Raw genomic sequence first — 19,995 nt, 5'->3', positions numbered from 1 at the left:
ATTGAGCTGTTATTATGAGCCATCTTTGTAAAAGATATTCAGAACTCAATAATACTGAGAGGCAAATATGTCCTCGTGCATTTGATTCTGTTACGCTGAAGGACGGACACCTGAACATATGGAAATACAGCGGTACATGATCACACAATTGGGATTTGAATCCTCTGATATAATAACATGCACACACACTCATATTGTGCCTGACTCTGGACGTAAAGGGCAGCATCAAAGTAACTGCATGCAGTAACTCGAATCACAAAAATACTGCTGCTATCTGTTGACATGCAGAACTTGTCGGAGTCCTCATCATTTCACATGGGACTCATTATCCTCAGTGAAATTACTGATTAAAAAACACTTAATAATGCAGGCCAACTTGTTCAGGACTGAAAGAATTTAATTAGCGTCATCAGTAGTGCTCCAACTGAGATTCATTTTGTCATTCCTGTCCAGACTTTGAGTTATAGATCAGCTTCTTCTCAGCATTTTTTGGGTGTGTGAAATACAGGCCTGTTTTACTAAGAAGATTAAAAACTGCTCATGTAAACAAACCTTTTGCAAAATATGAAAACATCACAAAGTTATATTTAGCTGTTGTTTAGTCCTCTTTTTGGATTAAAAGCTTTTTATTTTTACCATCAAACAACTTTTCCTCATATAGTCCTCATGTTATCAGCCAGTAAAACTAACATTCCAAAGGTGTTCATTGTTTATCTGCTCGTCTCCACACAGCGGTGCAGATCTGCTGGCAGTCAACTCTGATGGTAACATGCCCTACGACCTGTGTGAAGACGACCCAACACTGGACATCATTGAGATGGCGATGGCCAACAGAGGTATGAGATACCACGAGCGCAGACGTCTGGGTTCACAATCTTTAAACCGCAGCTCTCTGTTGATAAACACAGTTTGGTCCTTCCTTGAACAAGTTCGGGAACTTATCAGTCTCACAGTGTCTGCAGACAGATTTAATAAATAAGATAACGGAGCTTCTTCATGTACAGCAATTATTCCATGGGAGGGAGTGTACTGTGTCTACTTCAATATTATGCCAGTTAGGTTTAACTTGTACCACAATTCCTTTACCATGACAGACTTTTTAACCTTCATAGTTCTTGTACAACATGTTTTTATGAAGCTGGGAGTCAGACTGAAATAGGACATATGCAGGATAACTACATGTACCTGTACCTAAACTCGTGTTCAGCAATGCTAAGCCTGTCAAGCCTGTCAATCGAAGGTTTGACAGGCTCTGTCAAACCAGCAACACTAAACTCCCGTCAAACTTTCAACGTCCAGTGATGAAACTGTGGCAGATTTATCACTCAAAATTCTTGCTAGTTTTTTTTTTTTTTTTAAAGGGTCCTGGATTTCAGACAAGACGTAGAGAAAACCAAGTTTCTCACCTCCAGCATTGATTTTCTCCCCAACATAAGAGCTGACACTGGCAGGTTTTACTGTCTCTAGCAAGCTAACTAATTAAGCTAATATTAGCTGTTTTTAATGTTCCAAGCTGAGCCATGTTACACTGTTCATTTCTTACAGTGAAGAGCTGGTTAGATCTCATATTAGTTGTTTGAAAAAATAATCGGAGTATTCATTGTAACATCAAGCTGGTCGACTGTTTAGCTTTACATGATGGTTTTATGTTTTCATTTCATAATGTTACAAGAGAAAAGGCTTTAAGGATGAGGTTGCCAAACATAATGCTGTCCGAATGTAACAATCCAAAATCTCCAAAATCCAACAAGTGCGGGACAGGTTAGCATAAAGTCTGATAGCATCCGGGTCTGACTGCTACACAGTGGATTTGCTAGTCGTGAACTGGGCTTTTTATTTAACGTAACCTGTAACCCTTTCACACTAATTGGTTAATGATGTGCTCCTTTGAAAGTAATGCCTGGTGACGAGTGGAGGTAGTAAGCTAATTAGCTGGACTTGCTACAATTGCAGCTTACATTAGAGCAGATAAACACACTGTTTAATTCTTTAAACTCTGTTAATGTCAGAGCATAGACAGCCGCATGCACACATTTTGTGGCATGTGGAGACATTCAGACCTTGACAGACCTGCCATGCCTTGTTATGATTGCTGAGCTATAACTGGCTGTTCAGGCTTATCTTCAATATTGCACAGCTTTGTTTATTTGACAGTTGTCTTGGGCCTCTCTCCGTACCTGTAACATGCAGGATAAAGCGCTCTCAGCCTGCAGCAGGGTAAGAGAGCCTTTTCAGCTTCCTGCAGTCCTAAAAGTATGTCAGCCACAGGAACAGATTGTTGAGGAAGAAGGCAGCGGGGTGGTGACCTCAGAAAGCACTTAGTGTCCCGCACAGTTTCAGGATTGACACTTAGGGGAGCTCTGGGATATTCATAGTTCTTTCACTCCCAACGGGACGCAGATTGGGATCCTGTATATTCATGCGTCACTGTAAACAGCCGCTGTTCGCCTTTTGTGACATGACTGAGGAAAAAGTTCAAGGTGATCAGCGTTGACATGCACATCAGTGAGAGAGGAAAGGAAGCTCGCGCTGTGTTTTAGATGTGTTTGCGTTTGTGCCTGTGTTTGTGTGATACAAAGAAAGACTGACACACAGAGAATCGGGGTGACAGACGGCTTTATTTACGCTGGAGTTAAATCACGCTCAGCCTTCTTAACGTAAGCTGTCATCAATGTTTTTGTTTTGTTTTCGGGTAAACAGTTAGTCGACAGGAAGATGTGTGAGTACACAGTTGGAAACAAAGCAGTGAAATCTGTGGCTACGGGGGCTTTGAGTTTCAAGAAATCCTGTAGTATGAATGCCCAGATTGACTGCTGAGATGTGGCTGATTTAAAGGAACAAGTCAGCATTTTTGGAAATATGCTCTTTCGTTTTCTGGAGCAAAGTTAGATGAGGAGATGGATACCACACTGGTAACTAAACTGGTAATCCCAATGTTGCGCTCACCTTCCCTGTTGTAGAGCTTTGGCAAACGCTGGCTCCAGCAAAACAACATATATGAGGGCAAGCAGCGTGAGCCGCTTGAAGCTTTCCAAATTAACTTCAGTTTTATATGAATAATTTGAAAATCTTGCTGAGTTGGCCTGAAAGTGAACAGAAATTAGTCCCCTGGATTAGCTACTGTAGCTAACTGGGCATAAAGCTTGGTTCCACTAGCGTCTTTAACTCAACGCAGTCAGCATTTCCTGCCTTTAGTCTTTGTGAAAAAGTGAATTATGTTCCTGCAGTTGACATCTCATATTCTCAGACATTTCACCATCCACTACAGCACATGCTATTAGAAATTGAAACCTATGAGGTTTAAACAATGTTAAACACTGATTACCTTGTGATTAGCACAAAACCCCTGACAGCTCCCATGAGCATTCACAGCTGCAGCAGTGTGGGTACTCGTTCTGTACGGCACTAACTTGGTTTTGTCCACATCCATAAAATTCACCAAAGCTCTCTTCTAATGTCATTTTTAGAGGTATGATCTCTGCAATCTGAAAAATATTTCAGCGTTCCTCTCTGCTGATTTTTATAACCCATCAACTCTTCGCCTCTGTTGAGCTGTGACATTTATCCCACAAAGGTCTGGGGATTATGGGTAATGGCATTTGTTTAATGCCTCTAAAACCAGATATATTAAATAAATAATGGTATTAGATTGTTTTCCCTTATGTAGACATAAGAAGTGAACCATATATGTACTGTTGAGACAGGTTCTCTGTGAAGGCTGGATTTTTAATTATTACCGTTGTGTCAAAGGGATTTTTTAATGAGTTTTTCTTCCCGAAGGTTATGGTATCACATCGACTCTCAATTGGGATCTACTTTTGGGCAACTTGCGGCTAACCAAATTAGCATCCTATTTGTGTGTGCACAGCGGTTTGTTTACATGTGAGGCTGTGGGCTGCTGTTGACTTAGTATGTGTACATGCTAGAGAAGTAGCAGCAAACAAGAGAGGGTTGAAAAATACTGGAAATTTCCCTGGTCAAGGTGCCTTTGAACAACACAGCACCTCCTCAATGCTTCAGTGGAGCTGCTCAGAGGTAAACAGGAGAAAAATGTGTGGAAGCAAGGAGCTGCTGGGGAGTCGTATTTCCCCATAATTAAAGGTGAGAAAAAGCCCTGTTGTGATAAATACTGCTTTATAAACAAGAATGGGGTTAATGATTTTGATGGTTTTAACAGTGAAAATAGGGTACATATCACCACAATCGCGTGGGTTTCATCCTGGACGTGAGATTATACTGGAAACCCTTGTAGACAGAGAGAGGATTGGGGCTCCGAGAGAGAAAGCACCGAAAATGAGGTTCTCAGCTTACAAAAGGGTCTCTCGAGCCACAGAATGCAGATTGCGGTACAGTAGGTGAGAAGAATGATTATTAAGCCGATCAAAGGGAGTGCTGCACTGCTAATTGCTCCTGTAATGTTCTCAGCACTGTACAGCTGGATAAGACTTCTCTCTCCAGAGATGCTCCAGGGATGGGCACACCGGCGCTCACACACACCCACACACAGCATTTTCATACACAGCATTGACTGATCTGGCTCTTCCTTGATCCTCCCCTGTCGAGTCCAGTTCATCTGTGATGAGCCGCAGTGATAAGGGGGAAATGTGTACCGGGAGCTGAAGCGGTGAAATAGAGTGGGGAATGCAGAGTAGTCACACCAACAGGCTACACAGCTGACACAGCTCAAGTCATTTTGTCCCCTGATGATGGAGGATAAAGAAGTCCAGTTTAGACCGGTGATATACATGGCTGTAGCTTTGGTGATTTCATTGTTGATGTGATTTAGTTCTTAAACAATTTAAATGGCCACTTAATTGTTCAAATGAGTTTTGGACTGTTGGTCTGACAAAACAAGACATTTGCAAGCGACACTAGGTAGTTACAGATGCATTAATCAGCAGATTAATCTATATTGAAAATAATCCTTAATTGCAGTCTTAATTTGATCTGGGTGTATTTCTCTCTGTCATCTTGGCCCTCCATGGGGCTACAGTCTTTGGTGAAAGGGGGAGGAAGCGTGAGTAGAACTAATATGGGATGAATCTGTTCCAAATGCTCATTGGTACAACTGCCAATCAAGCAAACTCCCTAAAAAACATATTTTATTTAAGACTTAAAATCTCCACAGAGTTAAACAATATTTAAAGAGAGGCATTTGGACTACTTGATTGTTGTCAATCATCCTAAATCACCTTCTAACTGGCAGTGGAGGCTTGTCAAGGTAGATACAGAGAGGAGGTGTGACCTGACTTGTCGTGTATCCAGTTGTGCTTTTTAGCCACAAATACACAACTAACTGTGTGCGGCCATCTATCAGTGAGCCAGTCTGAAACGCTTGTTTGCAGATGTGGAGTGGAAGCATTTTTGTTCCTCAGACTAATGTTGTTTCTTAGGAGGTCCTGGAATCAGTTAGATTTTCAACTTAAGTGTCTTGTTTTGTTATTTACGTGACGACATATTGACACTTTTTTCAGTTTACTCCTTTGGGGCATTGCTCTGCTGTGAGGCATCACTGTAGCGAAATCACAATATGACAGAAACAAGCAAGTACACTTTGTGATATTAGTACCACAGAGACTCATGCTGGCTGGCAGAAACAACACAAAATGCCGAAGACAATAATAGCCGGAGGGATGCATTTCATTTAAGTCGACAAAGGGGGACTGTTATCGTCTTGATTCCTGCACCTTTAAGCACCCTCTGGCTTGAATTCAGAGGAAAATACCAGTTTACCTCCTCGCCATTGTTCAGCACCTCCATCACAACCACTGGCCGTCACATGTCGGTGTGGGCCATGAGAGTGCGACATTGAAACAGGAGTTTGACTTTAAAATGGCCGTTTGGAGGCTGGCATGTGGGCTGACTGGATACATTTGCCTTCAGCTTCACTCATCCAGGTTCAATTTATAACTCTGTGTCAGGAGAAAGGTCGTAGGGCTGGAATACTGTCAATAGCATATGCACAGCCAGGTGATGCCTGTCTGCCTCTCCTTTTTATGTTAAGTATAAGAGGCCAGTTTTAGGGGATTGTCCTCTGTGCTCCAGAAAAATAAATGCATATTTTTATTATTTCCAGCATTTGAAGGATAATTAACCTTTTTCAAGTGGCAAATGAATTAAAAGCTTTATTTTTTAATGAAGGGATGTAATCTTATTTGCATCCGCAACACTTAAGCTAAGCTATTGTAGCTTTAGACCTCATTCATCCTCCAGGTGACTCACATATGCAGTCACACATACTCACACCACGAGAATGTAAGAGTCACACTTCTGACTGACAGGCTGTTTTCATTATTGTCAATCTGACATTTCTTTAAATTTGCTGGACAGTACAGTACATTACTGCTGAGCTGTGGGAGAAGAAGTCAAGTGTGGCCGTCACAGTATTGAGTCCTGCCTGGCAGGAGGGAGATGGATTAAAGGAGGAATTTAGAGTAGCTGTGACTGACAGAATCACCTGAGCTTCAACCGCGCCAAAACCCACAGAACTCTTTGCCAGAAGATGGTCGGAAGGCCGACATGAAGGTGCATGAAACTGCTGTCTGCCACTCAGACCAAACGGTCATTTAGCTTCAAATATTTCACATTTTCAAATACTGTAGCGTACGCAGCACCGAGCTGATCTTACAAATAGTCTGCTCCTGTTCAAATCATTGAAATAATTATCTGTTCCTATAGCCATTAAAGTTACTTTCATTTTTTATGTTACTCAGAATGATATAAAGTACTCATGTCTAGGTTTGGCCCATTGGCTAATTGTGCCCATGTAGATGACTACAACATGACTGAAATCAGTCAGTGCTGCTGTCCATTAAAACTTTCTTATTTCTCCTTCCCTTGAAGCCTCAAACTTTAAATACCTGCAGAGAAGCTTTTATTGTGGAATCCATGAACCGTTGCTTAAAGAAAAGCTCCAGTGTAATTTAAAAAGCCTGTCAATCCAGACTGCCTATAACACTCACTTTGTGAAGTTTTACTCACTTTTTTTATGTTGTGTCCCTGTTCCATTATACCAGAGCTGCGTCTCAGTAATAAACTGGCCCCGTCAGCATGCCGCTGCAGGCCATCAGGAAAAAAGAAACCATCTCCCTTGTGACTAACACTGCGGTTCTGCGTCTGTATGTGATTGACAGGCATCACCCAGGAGATGATCAACGAGACACGAGCGTCAACAGAGAGGAAGATGCTGGGAGACATTCAGGAACTTCTGAGACAGGGAGAGGAGGTCAACCAACAAGACTCTCAGGGAGCCACACTGGTAAGACTTAGTGCTCTGTTCATTTTGACTTTTCTCTACCAATCGCAATTTAAAACAATCTGACTGAATGATTTTTTCCCCCCCAAGTTTACTATCTTTTCAGCTATAAAAACAATATAGCTGAATCAAAATCTTCTCTTCTGTTAGGACCAGGATATAAAGAAACTGACAAAACATCATAAAAACAGTACAATCAATGTTTGAGTCTGTTAAAACAAAAAAATCCATACAACAGGGTAAAAAATGTATATATACTTTAAAAATGTAGAAAGTAGTGGTTAAAATGATGCAGGGTGACACTGTGCATTATACGTGTATATTTATCTTATTGATTTAATTTATTTTTAAGGGGCCATCACATACATAGACAAAGTGCTGCTAAATGAGGAGAGCAGCAAACATCTGATCAAACATCTGGATGTGATGTCACTCCTGCCACTACTAGGTGATCATAGCTTCTTTTTTAAAGCAGCTACAGGAAATCTGTTCTGGGGTCTTACTACTTTAAGACTAATTCAGGTTAACCAGTATAAACCAGCACTACCAATAACAACCAACACTGCTGCCTCTGAATTAATACGCAAGTTTTGTCCTTTGGAAAGATTTCATTTGAAAAAAGTTTAAAAAAGAAGTAGGTCCGTGATGGGACCCATGTGGTCAGCGACAGCAGCAGCCTGTGCAGACACCAGACAGGGTGCATCATTAGGTTCATGCAGTTTATGCGCTCTGACAACGGTCTTGTTATGTTGCCACAGAAACTGGGATTTATTAGACCAAGCAGTGTTTATCCTCTGTGTTTGCTGCACAGATATACTATCCTTTTATATTTGTTACATGAATTTTATTTGTTATAGTGACAAGGTTCAGTCTTTTCTGGCTGGGTGGCTGTATTTCAGTTAGTGGAGAGTTAGGGTTAGGTTATTGTCGGTAGTCCCAATGTGTGCATATGGAAGAAAATCTTAGCTGCATTGGGCGAGTTTGCCAAATGAGTGTAATGCATCTATGCCACGAGTGACAACATGGTGATGAGAGAGGACGTGATCCTAAAGTGGCTTAGAACATCATTGATTATAAACTTGCAGTAGTAAAAAAAAAATTGGAGATTAAAGACTACGGAGCTAGAAATAAGGCTAAGTAACTCCAGTTTAGCTGCCTCCAAGCCTGTAGATTCTGTCAAGAGTTTAGGCTGCTGTGGGTGTGTTTTCTATTAAAAAAAAAAAAAAAAAAAAACACCAGAAACATTACACAACTCTTATCAGATGATCAAGTATCACAGGTCTGCACTGAGAGGGAAAAAGAAAATGGTGTATAAATATTCAAGGGACCGTCTTTATTATAGATTCACCTTTTAATGATAATGTGCTCTGCAACACTGGCTCATGGAGCTATAAAACCCTGAAAGCTAATCAGGCATTTAGAGACTCATTATAATCTTCTTAAAAGCAAATCAGCTGTATGATTTTAAAACGCTCTGCAGATATGAAAGTGTTTGTGAGCGCTAAATACACCTGCAATCATGAATAAAAAATGATGTAAAGAGAGGTTCGAATACCTGTAATGATAGACATATGCATGAACGGAAAAACAATTGTGACAAGTGACTGAGAATCATAGAAGCTTAATTTCACCAAGTAATGCATAAACTGATGCAAGATCAGATTGGAAATTTACTGTATTCACATTAGTTGTTTTATAACTGGTGAGTGAGACAGCCACAGCTATCTGAAATGAAAAATAATCCATCATGCATAAGCATAAAGCTTGCACTTACAGAAAAAAAAGATGTGTATTCATAAGAGGTGACTGGATTTGGAGAAAAAAAAAAAGGTAAAAGTGTCAAACATAATTCATGAAATAGAAATCAAATACAGTTTGTGTGATTATGAGCAGCAAACAAAGCGTAGCTGAGGTGCAGTGAGCCACATTCAGTAAAAATAAATTCATGACACAGAGCTGCATCAGTAAGGCAGTAAAACAGTCCTGAGACTCATCCTTATAGTTTGACATGGACCGTGTACTGTGCACACGATCAGTGGAGACATGCAGCTGTGTGATTCAGACCTCTGTACCACTGCACTGTAACACTGTTTGGACAGGAAACAATCTTTTGCAGCACTGGCTGCAAAAAAGAACGAATCTTTTCTACTGAGATGTTCCAGAGTTCGTTATGAACTGGATCTGCACTGGTATAAAGTGAAATAGCCACAGGAAATAGCCACAGCCTGGCACTCATGCTTTCTCTCAGCTACTCAGATTTTATTTATTACCAAACTAACTGCCAGCGATCCAAATAGCAGCATAACGGACTTGAAGAGTACTCGAGTACTGTGGCAAGTAGTGACTGATTAATGTTTTCCTCTCGGGGCTGACCGTGTCTTTATGTGCTCGCTGCTGAGATTGTTCAGCTCTACAGACATAAATACTCGGCTGAGTTGCTGGTGATAGCAGCACCGCTACATACTCGCTGGCCCCGACACTTCGTGTACATGCTGAACTACAGTCTGTGTACTGAAGAGACCGCGTGACGGCTACGAGGCCCTCCAGATTTGTTCATATACTAGTGCTCACTCTTGTACTGTCCCTTGTTAGCCTGTGGGTGTTGTTCCTACAAGGATTATGAACCACAACTTGCTTTACTTCCACACCCAGCACGTCGTGTTGGTGTGCCTTGTGTTCTTGTGCACATTTTGGGCCACATCTAGGACTTTGCAAACCGTGCATGTTGCCTCAAATGCATTAGGCAGTCATCTGTTTTAGCATTATTGGGGAAGTATGCCTCATAAGGTGGTCACTGAATTTGAAGTTCAGTGCGCTGCATTAAAAAGTACAAAAAAATCATTAGTGTATAATTTCCTGAGTGGAGCACATAATGTCAGATGCCTTAATGAAGTCTTTATTATGTATCAGGACTTAAGCCACACTGAGGAAACACATTGACAGATCACTGGATGAAAATAGCTAGGGGACATTACATGGTAGTAGCCCAAAATAACCCTGCTAAGCTTCAAAGTCTTACCACAGATTGTCTGATTGAGCTGCTTGTCCCCGTGCTTTATGCGTCCTGTTAATCTTCATTCGAGTATGATGAAGCAAACTAGAGCATGCCTTATTAAAATCTCTGGCAGAGAAGACAGGAAGAGACCTGGAACTGGGTGGAAGTTATGTAAGGTTAATCTTTTGTTTTCCACTGAAACATTTGTGTCCTTGTTCTGATGTGCAGGAATAATGATTTTCATCTCGTGGTTGCAAACGGTTTGATCAAGCTCTGAGAGGAGAAACTGTTTATTCGAAAATTCATAAAGTCATCTCAGTTTAACTTATGCAAACAAGTGATAAAGTCTCTGAGAGGGGGACAGGAAGTAAGGAAGTACTGTCAGTGTGAGAAATCTGACAGAAGAACAAGGCGCTAACCAAACAATCAATTCACATTAAATGCTGTAAAAACTGACTGTCAAACTCTTGCATTAAATTCATGTGAATAAACGATTATTTGCAGTTCACAGTTCTTCACAGGTAACAGAATAATAGGATTCTTACAAGCAAGCTGAATTAATGAGGCAAGTTCAGTTGTACATAACAAAGGAATTTTACAAAATGCATTGAAAATACAGAAGCATTTTCAGTCAGGTCAGGCAAGTTACAGTGTCTCTGTGATCACTGTAGGAGAGTCAAATCATTTCTTCATCCTCTAAACTAGAAAAACTGCTCAGTCACAGGGGAGAGCACCCTCACGATCACACCTACCAGCTGTTTAAAATTTGCATGTGTTGAGACTGTTGGCCAGAGCTGGATAAGACAGAGAGAGCTTATCCCAGCATGCTTTGGGCAGAGTCAGGGTACACCCCTGACAGGCTGCCAGTGATACTGTTAGAGGAAGCTGAAATGCTCTGCACTATGCAGACATTATCAAACTTATGGTTGTTCATATTTGTGATGTTAGCAACGCAGCTCTCGGGGTAGCAGTGTCATTCAGTCCACCACAGAAAAATCTCAACAATGAGATCTTAGTTTAGCATACTAACACTAGTTTAGCATACTAACACGCTAAACTAAACCTCCTATAGAGTATATCAGCATATTAGCATTGTCATTGAGAGCATGTTAGCATGCTGATATTAGCATTTAGCTCAAAGCACCACTGAAACCATCAACAAGCAGTCCTGGCAGACTTTACTGACCTCTCATTGCTGCACTCACAGTTTAAAGTCTTCAGCTCCAAACAACACCAACTCAAATGACATCATCTGAGGCAATTTGTCAGATTTTCTGTGTCTCTCTAGAGCCACAAAACTTAATACACTGTTATTCATAGCACTCCACAACACCGCCACACAGACTTAAAATTGAGTCAGTGTTGAGGCTTTTATTTTGTAAAGATGCTGTGTTTGGTCAGATAATAGAAATCAGAAACCTAAGATTGTTTTCAGTGTTTTGGAGAAAGCAACAAATCGTACATTAGCAGAATACCATTTCTGGAAATGCTGCCCTGCAGCAATGAGTCTCATTCGTCCTCAGCGCTCGGCCAAAGGCAATAAAACCAGACAGACCCAAGCCCTCCAGGAAATGATGGGCCCTAACATCCCTGACATGCTCTAAAAACACCCTCTTTTTGATTGTAGCACTGCAGACAAACATCCACCTAAGCATGTTTGGTACTGGAGCCATTGACATAACTGATGTGCTATGACGTCTGAATTCAGCCTTCACATCCTGCTTTCCAATTATTTTTGGGTGTTTTGCTGTAGATACATTGACTGAGGGTTATAAAGATTGTGAGCTGTCACAGAAAAGGCTGCTTTTAAAAAACACCTAGACACATTTAAAATGCTGCAATTTAAGTGATCTCGCTCTGTATACATGCAGCACTGTGCTCCCTCTCCTGCTTTCAAGGAGACAGATAAAGAACACCTCTGTACCAAAATTGTTGCTGTTTGTATAACAGAAAATGTCGTCTGTAATTACTTTTGATATGTCAGTTTGTTTTACCTCCATGATTTCATTTATTTTTCTCAACATTTTGCTTTCCTCCTACTGCAGCAGCATTTGATTTATGTCAGTGAGTCGCTACAAAATGATGAAAATCACCATATCAAGTGCATGTGTCTGTGCCCCTGCAGTGCACAAGGCTTTGATTTTCCTCTGCCGGTTACAGTACGTCCTAATTCCCGCATGAAGATCAATAGTGTTGGATCTTATGGTGTGTGCATTTCTCTCTCTCTTCGGTAACACTCCAGTTTGTATAAGCTCACATCGTCACCAGTTGATCAAACTCGGTCCTCCGCAGTGATGAAGTCTTACTAACCTGCTTGTTATTTCAGACCAGGTTGAGTTTGAGTGTGAGTTTACTGATATGACAATGAAAGAACACAGCCTGAGAAATCATTAGGCTTCATTCCTAAAACAAACGAAACAAAATGAAGGCTGGCGTTGGCTTCGTATTATATGTGCGCATGTTTCTCAGATATATTAACTGTGATTTGAAGAAAAGGGAAAGAAAACATCCATAGAAAGCCCAGACAAAAGCACAGGGCAACACTATTTTTTAATCTCATATAAAAATGAATCGTAGCATTCAAGAAAAACTTTTAAAGAAGAGTTTTCTCCTGTTGCTTCTCCTTACTGTAGCTTTAAGATTGTTAAAATGATCTTATGCCACTCTCTTTAACAGGATCACATGCAGTACTTTTTTGTATCAGCCAAATAGCCACACCAGCTTTAATCATCGATTATTCCCATGTCAGTTTTTTAAAAATGCATAAAAAAATCAATGGGTCCAGCTTCTCAAATGTGGATTATCAGTGGGTTTCTCTGTCTTCTATGACAGTAAATTGAATTTCTTTTGGCTTTGGACTGTTGATCAGTTAAAGCAAGCAATCCGACGAAGTCATCTGGCTCTGGGAACTCGCTGATGGGCATTTTGCTGATTTTCGAGCTAATTTTCTAACTCATTCAGATTTGTACTGGCCGGCCTACCGGTGGTACAGAGAGGTTGAAGAGGTTAAGACGAAAGTTAATATCCTGATAGAATGGATATGATAAAAAGGGTGTGCAGTGATTCACTCTTCTGAGCTCCTGGTATAATTGTTTCCTTAAACAGGCGAGTTTCTGACCTGCAAAGTGGGTCATCTCGGGACAGCAGGATCAGTTTCTATCTCTAACTGTTAATGCAGTTGAGCTGTTCCAGCAGGACCCAGCACTCCATCAGTCTGACATGATGTTGTGAACCTAGTTACACAAAACAGTGATTGAAGGAGCCCAGTGACACACCCACATCCCCAGACTTGGACACAAATATCTGATGTCTTATATGGTCAGCATATTTGTGGCAGTAGTAAATCATTCATATGCATCTGAATTGTGGCTTTAATGTGAAATCCATGCAGGATTTTATGCACAGAGCATCATCTACAGCAAATCCTATTCTCTGGAAAAACCTTGCTTGTCCTCTGCCCTTGCAGCTTCACATCGCAGCAGCAAATGGCTACGTGCAGGCTGCAGAGCTGCTGCTGGAGGGGGGAGCTCGCATGGATCTGAGAGATTCAGATGGATGGCAGCCTCTTCATGCTGCAGCGTGCTGGGGTCAGGTAAGGTAAACATAACAGGAAGCAGGAAACAGATAAGCGCACACACGCAAAGGTTTCTGAAACCATTAATGTAATTTGCTGCTGCTGCTGTTGCTATTTCAGATGCATGTGGCAGAGCTGTTGGTGTCTCATGGAGCTAGTCTCAATGCCAAGACTTTCCTAGAGGAGACCCCCATTGGTATATTTACACACCAACACTCCTTTATCAATACACCTAGTGGGGGGTTAAGAAAACAAATGTCTTATCTCAGCAGGGTCTCGTTTCCAGTTTGTTCAGTCAGTGCAAGTTTTACATCATGGGTTCATTGTGGTTAAATGCTGATTTCAATCTTGTCAAGGCAAATCTAAACCTTTTGGTGCTATTTTATGTCCGCTTTTATATTTGTTGGCAGCCTTGATGGTAAACGTAATATAAATGGTAAAATTTGTGTATGTGTATATTTTAACCATCAATATAAGAAACTTGTAGCATTGCTAAGGATAATAATTATCTAAACTAATTAAATTTAGAGTCCTGGGTTTGTTCTTGTATTTGTAAGAGAGCAGCACAGCACAACAACCACAGCTTGATTTGACAGGAGCTGACATGTCCTGCTTCTCATTTTAAGATCTGTGTGAGGATGAGGAGTTCAGAGCCATCCTGCTAGACCTGAAACACAAACACGATATTATCATGAAGTCGCAGCTCAAACACAAGACCTCGCTGTGTCGGCGAACGTCGAGCGCAGGCAGTCGTGGGTAAGTACTGACACCTGCTGGTGTTACCGCTGCTACTACAAGTGGTATTTAACAGACAGTGAGGGTCAGGATCAGCAGCAGATTAAGGCGCACTGTGTTTGTAGCTTCTGCTAAACTTAATTTAATAGAGCATGTTCAATCTTCAAGTCCTTGACAATGAAGGGAGTCAGTGCAAAACTTTTGTCTGAGTTCTGATTCTGTGGAGTTTTGGAAAATGTTTCGAATGCTTTGTTCACATTTCTTGGCATTTTTCTGAACTTGCACATTCTGACTGGAAACTGCTGCGTCCACAGAAAAGTGGTGCGGCGAGCCAGCCTGTCGGACCGACACAACTTGTGCCGTAAAGAGTACGAGACGGAGGCCATCGTGTGGAGGGGAGGGAGGGAGGAGGAGGATGAGAAAGAGAAGGAGTCTGATCAGGAGAACAACCAGGTGGTTCGTCTGAGCCCTCAGGTCTTTCACCTTTTATTCTTGTTGCAAGCTTTTAAGAATTAGATAAACCTGGGAACACATAGTTATACATTACTATATAAATCACACTACACGTGAGGATTCATCCTTTGTTTGACTGTATTTTGAAACTTCCTGCACAGAACTTGCCAGACATATACAACCTGATATGACTTTGAGATATTTTTAGCATAGCTACAAAAGCGTTTTTAATATCATGAAAATGATCATCTCTCCCACACATCAAGAGTCTAAATGTCAGATTCTGGTGTAGGTGTAAAGTTAAAGCTGTTTCCTTAAAAGCAGTCACACAGGAAGAAACCCACAGTGGAAAAAGTGTGATACAATCCTCCACTAACATTAGAGTCTACAGAGAAAAATGCAGCACGGTCACAAACTATTTGAAAGTGAAGACAGTTTCAGTTGCTTTTCCGCTAGTGGGGGGGGGGGCGCTGTCTTGATCTATGCTATCAGTATTGTTCACACTATTAAGCATCCACACACTGACAGCACAGTGACGCACGTTACCAAGAGACGATCAAAAGAAAAATGCACTAAATTGTGACCTGAAATGGAAATGAACTGATTCGGGCTGTAGAAAAATACTTTTGTCACAAAAAAACTCCACTATACACTGAACAACCAAGTCTGAGGGGAGACTTTCTCTTTATAGTAGAAAAAATAAAAAAGGCTTTACATCTCACTTATTTTTAGCTTGACAGCCTGGGCACCAGATCAAAGATATCTGATCTCCCCTGTACAGAGTCATGCCTCCATGAATTTAATCATCCCACAGAGAAGCCTTATAGCAGGATTAAAGTAATCTTTATTGGTGTCCTGCAGGTCAAGCCAGTCGTAGCCGTGGAGCTGCCAGACAAGCCCAAGCTGCCCACCATCCTCAAAGATGGCAACAGCAAACAGAATGGCCTCATCTCCACGACCACGTCCATGCCGCCGCAACAGCCCTCCAATGGCAACACGCCATCGTCTGATAAGGTTGGGGTCGTCACCACCCAGCCCACCCAGGAGGAAGCCTGGCCAAGAGAGCGTGCTCAGACTCTGTCGGAGCTCAAGAAACAGAGGGCCGCCGCCAAATTGTTGAATCACCCCTTGTTCAACGGTCACCTAGGTAACGGCTCCACAGACTCCTTCACTGATGCCAAAACCAGCTCCGAGGACCCCCGCATGCCACTGGTCTCCTCCAACGGCAATGCGGTTTACTACACGCCGGCCAGCGGTGACCCGCCCCTCCTCAAACTGAGACAGCCAATGGAAGAAGAGCAGCCGAAGGTGCGCACCTGCTGCTGCGTGTCGTAGCGCCCCGGTCACATGACTGTTGACGGAACAGGAAGTGTTTGCACTGAGAGGAGGAAAACAAGGAACGTCCTGTCGAAGGGAGGAGAGGAAGGAAGGAAAGATGGAGTGTCCCTGCCTTTTGCTATCCTTTTCCTCTCCTCCTTTAAACTTCTCCCACGGAAGATGGTTGAATGAAGAAGGTGTAGAGACTTACCCTTGTACCTCCCTGCCACGTGACTTCTGGTAAAATTGGAGACACATTCCCCAAAAGTTTCAAGTGTATCCGAGAAGGAGAGAGGAACTGAGCAGTGCCACTTTTTCCTTCAGAGGTCATAGGAACAAAAATACCTTCTCATACATGGTGTTTCTCTACAAGACATGCCAAATGGATAGAAGAGTGCAAGAAGTTGTCTCTTTGGCCCTGCTGTCCCTGTGCACCTTTAAGAATTAAGGTGTAGACTGTTTTTTAAAGTTTTTCACCCATAAAAAAGGTTTAGAAGTGTTGAATCAGCAAAGTAGAGAAGATCAAGGTACAAGGTGCATGTTCTGCCCTCCGAGATGAAGACGGAAAAGAAGTTTTTTTTACCCTACATACGGATGGTTATCGTGTATTTAAACAGCATTTTCTGCAGGACAAACTCACATTACTGTCAAACCACACTGTTCTGCTTTTTTGTCATATTCTTGTCACTTTCAAACATGCAGGAAGGCCATCACAGAACGTCCGGATGTATTGTGTTACATCATGTTGTACTACAACATATCAGAAACAGCGAAACGTAGCAAAAAGAGATCTGTGGCATCTCTTTTGAAGTATCTATCTTGTTATATACTGCCTGCATAAGTAAAGGGAAGGAACGCCATACAACAGTGTTAATATATTCAAGAAGTGTACTTCTACAGCGAGAGATAAAGAGTATAGCAGTGCAGTAGTGTTTGAGACTCTCACTATATTCTGTCAACTATTCTTCACCTCACCGTCCTCTCACGTCACCCCTGAACTGACAGCTCATGCTCTGTTTTCTGCACAACCCACTTTGTGCTCTCTTGTTTAGATAATTTAAGCAAACATGGTTGAAAATTACTGTACATTTCTTTATTTATGAAATTAATGTAATGTGTAAAAAGAAAACATTCCTAAAGTTGAGTGTATTTATTATTTGGATGGTGTGTGGAGAGTGTGAATGCAATATAAGATGAGCTGGAGTGTCTTCCAGCAAAGCACCTTCTGACATGGAAGATCAAACGTTCAGCTGATAAAGTTAAGGGTTCCTGTCTGCTATGTGTACATGTTATTAAAATCACACAAACAAGCCATCCTGTCAGGATGGATTTCATATTCATGTCACTACAAATAACAGTGTTATTTGTTTTTGTTTTGTTGTTCTGGTGGCCATTGTGTGGCTTTATCTCCCAGTCACTGTGTTTGCTAACAAAATTGTAAATGTTAAGTAATGAATTACTGTAAGTATTAACATGAGTTTCCGAAGATACACATTGCCTCAGTTTTTCTTAAACATTAATCCACATATGGATCTGGTCTGTAGTGAGCCCACACTGTTATGTCAGGTGTCCTTTCATGGGTTCAACATAAAATATAAAATTGCCAACCCAAAAAACAAGTAGTAGAAGAAGTTTCTCTGCTTAATTAAAAGGAATAGTCTGACTTTTTGGGAAATATGCCGAAGATCGATAGCACTCATGTCTGCATGCTTCCTCTGCTGGCATTTATTAAACCCTAAAAACTCATCTCTGTTCATCAATATTACAAACGTTGAAGTTTTTCCAGGAAAAAAAAAACCCCTTCGTGACTTTTATGTAACTCCACACCTTTGCCTTCATTCAGTATGCAAGGATCTATGAATATGCAATTAGTCTCCCCTCTATCTCCACCCACCCCTCCACCGCTCGCCTGCAGCTTGACGATACCGAGCATACCTGCTCACCTCCGATTGCTCTTCAAACACACAAACCTCTGCTTGTTCTCTGGTTTGCTAGCTACTGCACTCTGCACAATGGCAAGTGGTGACACAGGAGTAATTCCATTAAGTATCCCGGGAAGTCTCTCCAGTGAGTCAGCATATAGAATACCAAACCTCAACTCAATGGAATGTGGCCACCCTTAATGTTATTAATTACTCTAACGCTGACATGTTGAATGTCTGCTGGGAAAAAGTCAACCTTAGAGGTGCTGGTAAATGGATTTTTTTTAACCAAGCCAAGCTAGCTGTTTCCCCTGTTTCCAGTGTTTATGCTAAGCTAGTCTGCTGCTGGCAGCTTCATATTCAACAGACAGATATGAGAGCGGTATCAGTCTCTGCATCTAACTCGCTGCAAGGAAGCCAACAAGTGCATTTCCCAAAATGTTGAACTACTCCTTTTATCCAACAGCGGCTCCTCTAATCTCCTTGTGAGTGCCAAAGAGTCTTCCACAAATTAGAAAAACAACTTCACTTGTAAGGACACAAACTCTTGAGGGAAAGCCTTCTTTGCCGTTATAGAGATTTGTTTGTTTCCCTTTTAAACATGTGACTACTCACAATGCCACTACCCCTTCATTCCCACAGCATCAACTGTACAGTGTCAAATATTTGTACAGATGCATTTGTAAATATGTTTGTATTAGTATCCCCTTATATGTTCCCATGAACTGCATTTACATGTCTGTGTTGTTACTGTTGAACATATAGGAAAATACAATTACCCACATTGATGGAAAGTGTTAGACATTTGGTTGTCGAGAGGGAAGCTGTGAGTCTATGTAGACCCTCCTCAGTAGTCCAGCAGTCTAAAAACTATCTGTAACGTCAAGTGGATCCAGGTGTCCTCATCATATTTAATATTTTCTTTCTGCTGTTGCAGTCCAGTGTCCACGGCTGACTTTTTCTGTGCAATTTTCTGCGAAGGTCAGTTTTCAATGTGCTCTCATAGGAGGCAGTCTGTTTTTCAACTCAGTTTGAGGAAGTGCAAATTAAGTCATGGTCAAAGAAATTGCTATATCCCCTATTTATGGTTCCTTTTGCCCGGTGTTCAAGGCAGTGTTATCATCGTACTATGAGTCAGCTGAATTTCATTGAAACTACTCCAGATGTATGTTTGAGCAACTGCAGTCAGTTCTATTTACATTTTACTTCTTCCTCCTTAATAATGAAAGTCAGTCACGTTGAATTGTAATTTTGAACTATGGCCTGGTTGGTATTAGCCAGAAAGGGACAGTCAGCTGTTAAAAGCACCCTGTGTTCTCATGATATGATCAAAGCTTGTGTTTGTCTGCAAGCCTCGTTGTCTATAAAGGATAAGATTATAAAGATGAAAAACTACTGATTTTGTAATTACTGGAATATATTGATGGTTGCATTAACATATTTTGAATAAATTGTATATTTTGAGAATTTTACATGGTCTCCTCTGAATTGGTAAAGCTATTTTGTGTCATGAGGTACAATGAATTTCTTACAACTGTAATAAGAAATTTGCCTGCATGCCTGGACATAAACAATAATCTCTGGTCCCAGAATCTCAAATGTGAGGGCTTGATGTTTTTCCTGTTTGTTCACTGTGGATAGACCGAACAATTAATTGAGAAAATAATCAGATGAGACAAAGCTTCACAAGTGCATGTGTCACTCGCATGTTGAGAGAAATTCTTAATGTTGCTCATCTTTTAAA

General features: G+C 41.2%; 1 protein-coding gene across 2 annotated transcripts in view; it reads left to right on the top strand.

The window, feature by feature from the left end:
* Positions 1-18,110, top strand: part of ppp1r16b (protein phosphatase 1, regulatory subunit 16B) — an 86,064-nt gene extending 67,954 nt beyond the window's left edge. Inside the window, exons 5-11 of one of the 2 annotated variants that reach the window (XM_076740496.1) lie at positions 733-836; positions 7,134-7,258; positions 13,717-13,842; positions 13,945-14,020; positions 14,451-14,580; positions 14,874-15,012; positions 15,874-18,110. In XM_076740496.1, coding sequence (XP_076596611.1) covers positions 733-836; positions 7,134-7,258; positions 13,717-13,842; positions 13,945-14,020; positions 14,451-14,580; positions 14,874-15,012; positions 15,874-16,347 — 1,174 coding nt within the window. In that variant the 3' untranslated portion in view covers positions 16,348-18,110. Of the gene's footprint in view, positions 1-732; positions 837-7,133; positions 7,259-13,716; positions 13,843-13,944; positions 14,021-14,450; positions 14,581-14,873; positions 15,034-15,873 lie in introns of both variants that reach the window. The other variant, XM_076740487.1, reaches the window with a different exon arrangement.
* The last annotated feature ends 1,885 nt before the right edge of the window (positions 18,111-19,995 follow it).

This window comes from Chaetodon auriga, chromosome 2 (genome assembly GCF_051107435.1).
Source record: "Chaetodon auriga isolate fChaAug3 chromosome 2, fChaAug3.hap1, whole genome shotgun sequence".
Taxonomy (NCBI): domain Eukaryota; kingdom Metazoa; phylum Chordata; class Actinopteri; order Chaetodontiformes; family Chaetodontidae; genus Chaetodon; species Chaetodon auriga.
This window is presented reverse-complemented; position numbering and strand designations above follow the sequence as displayed.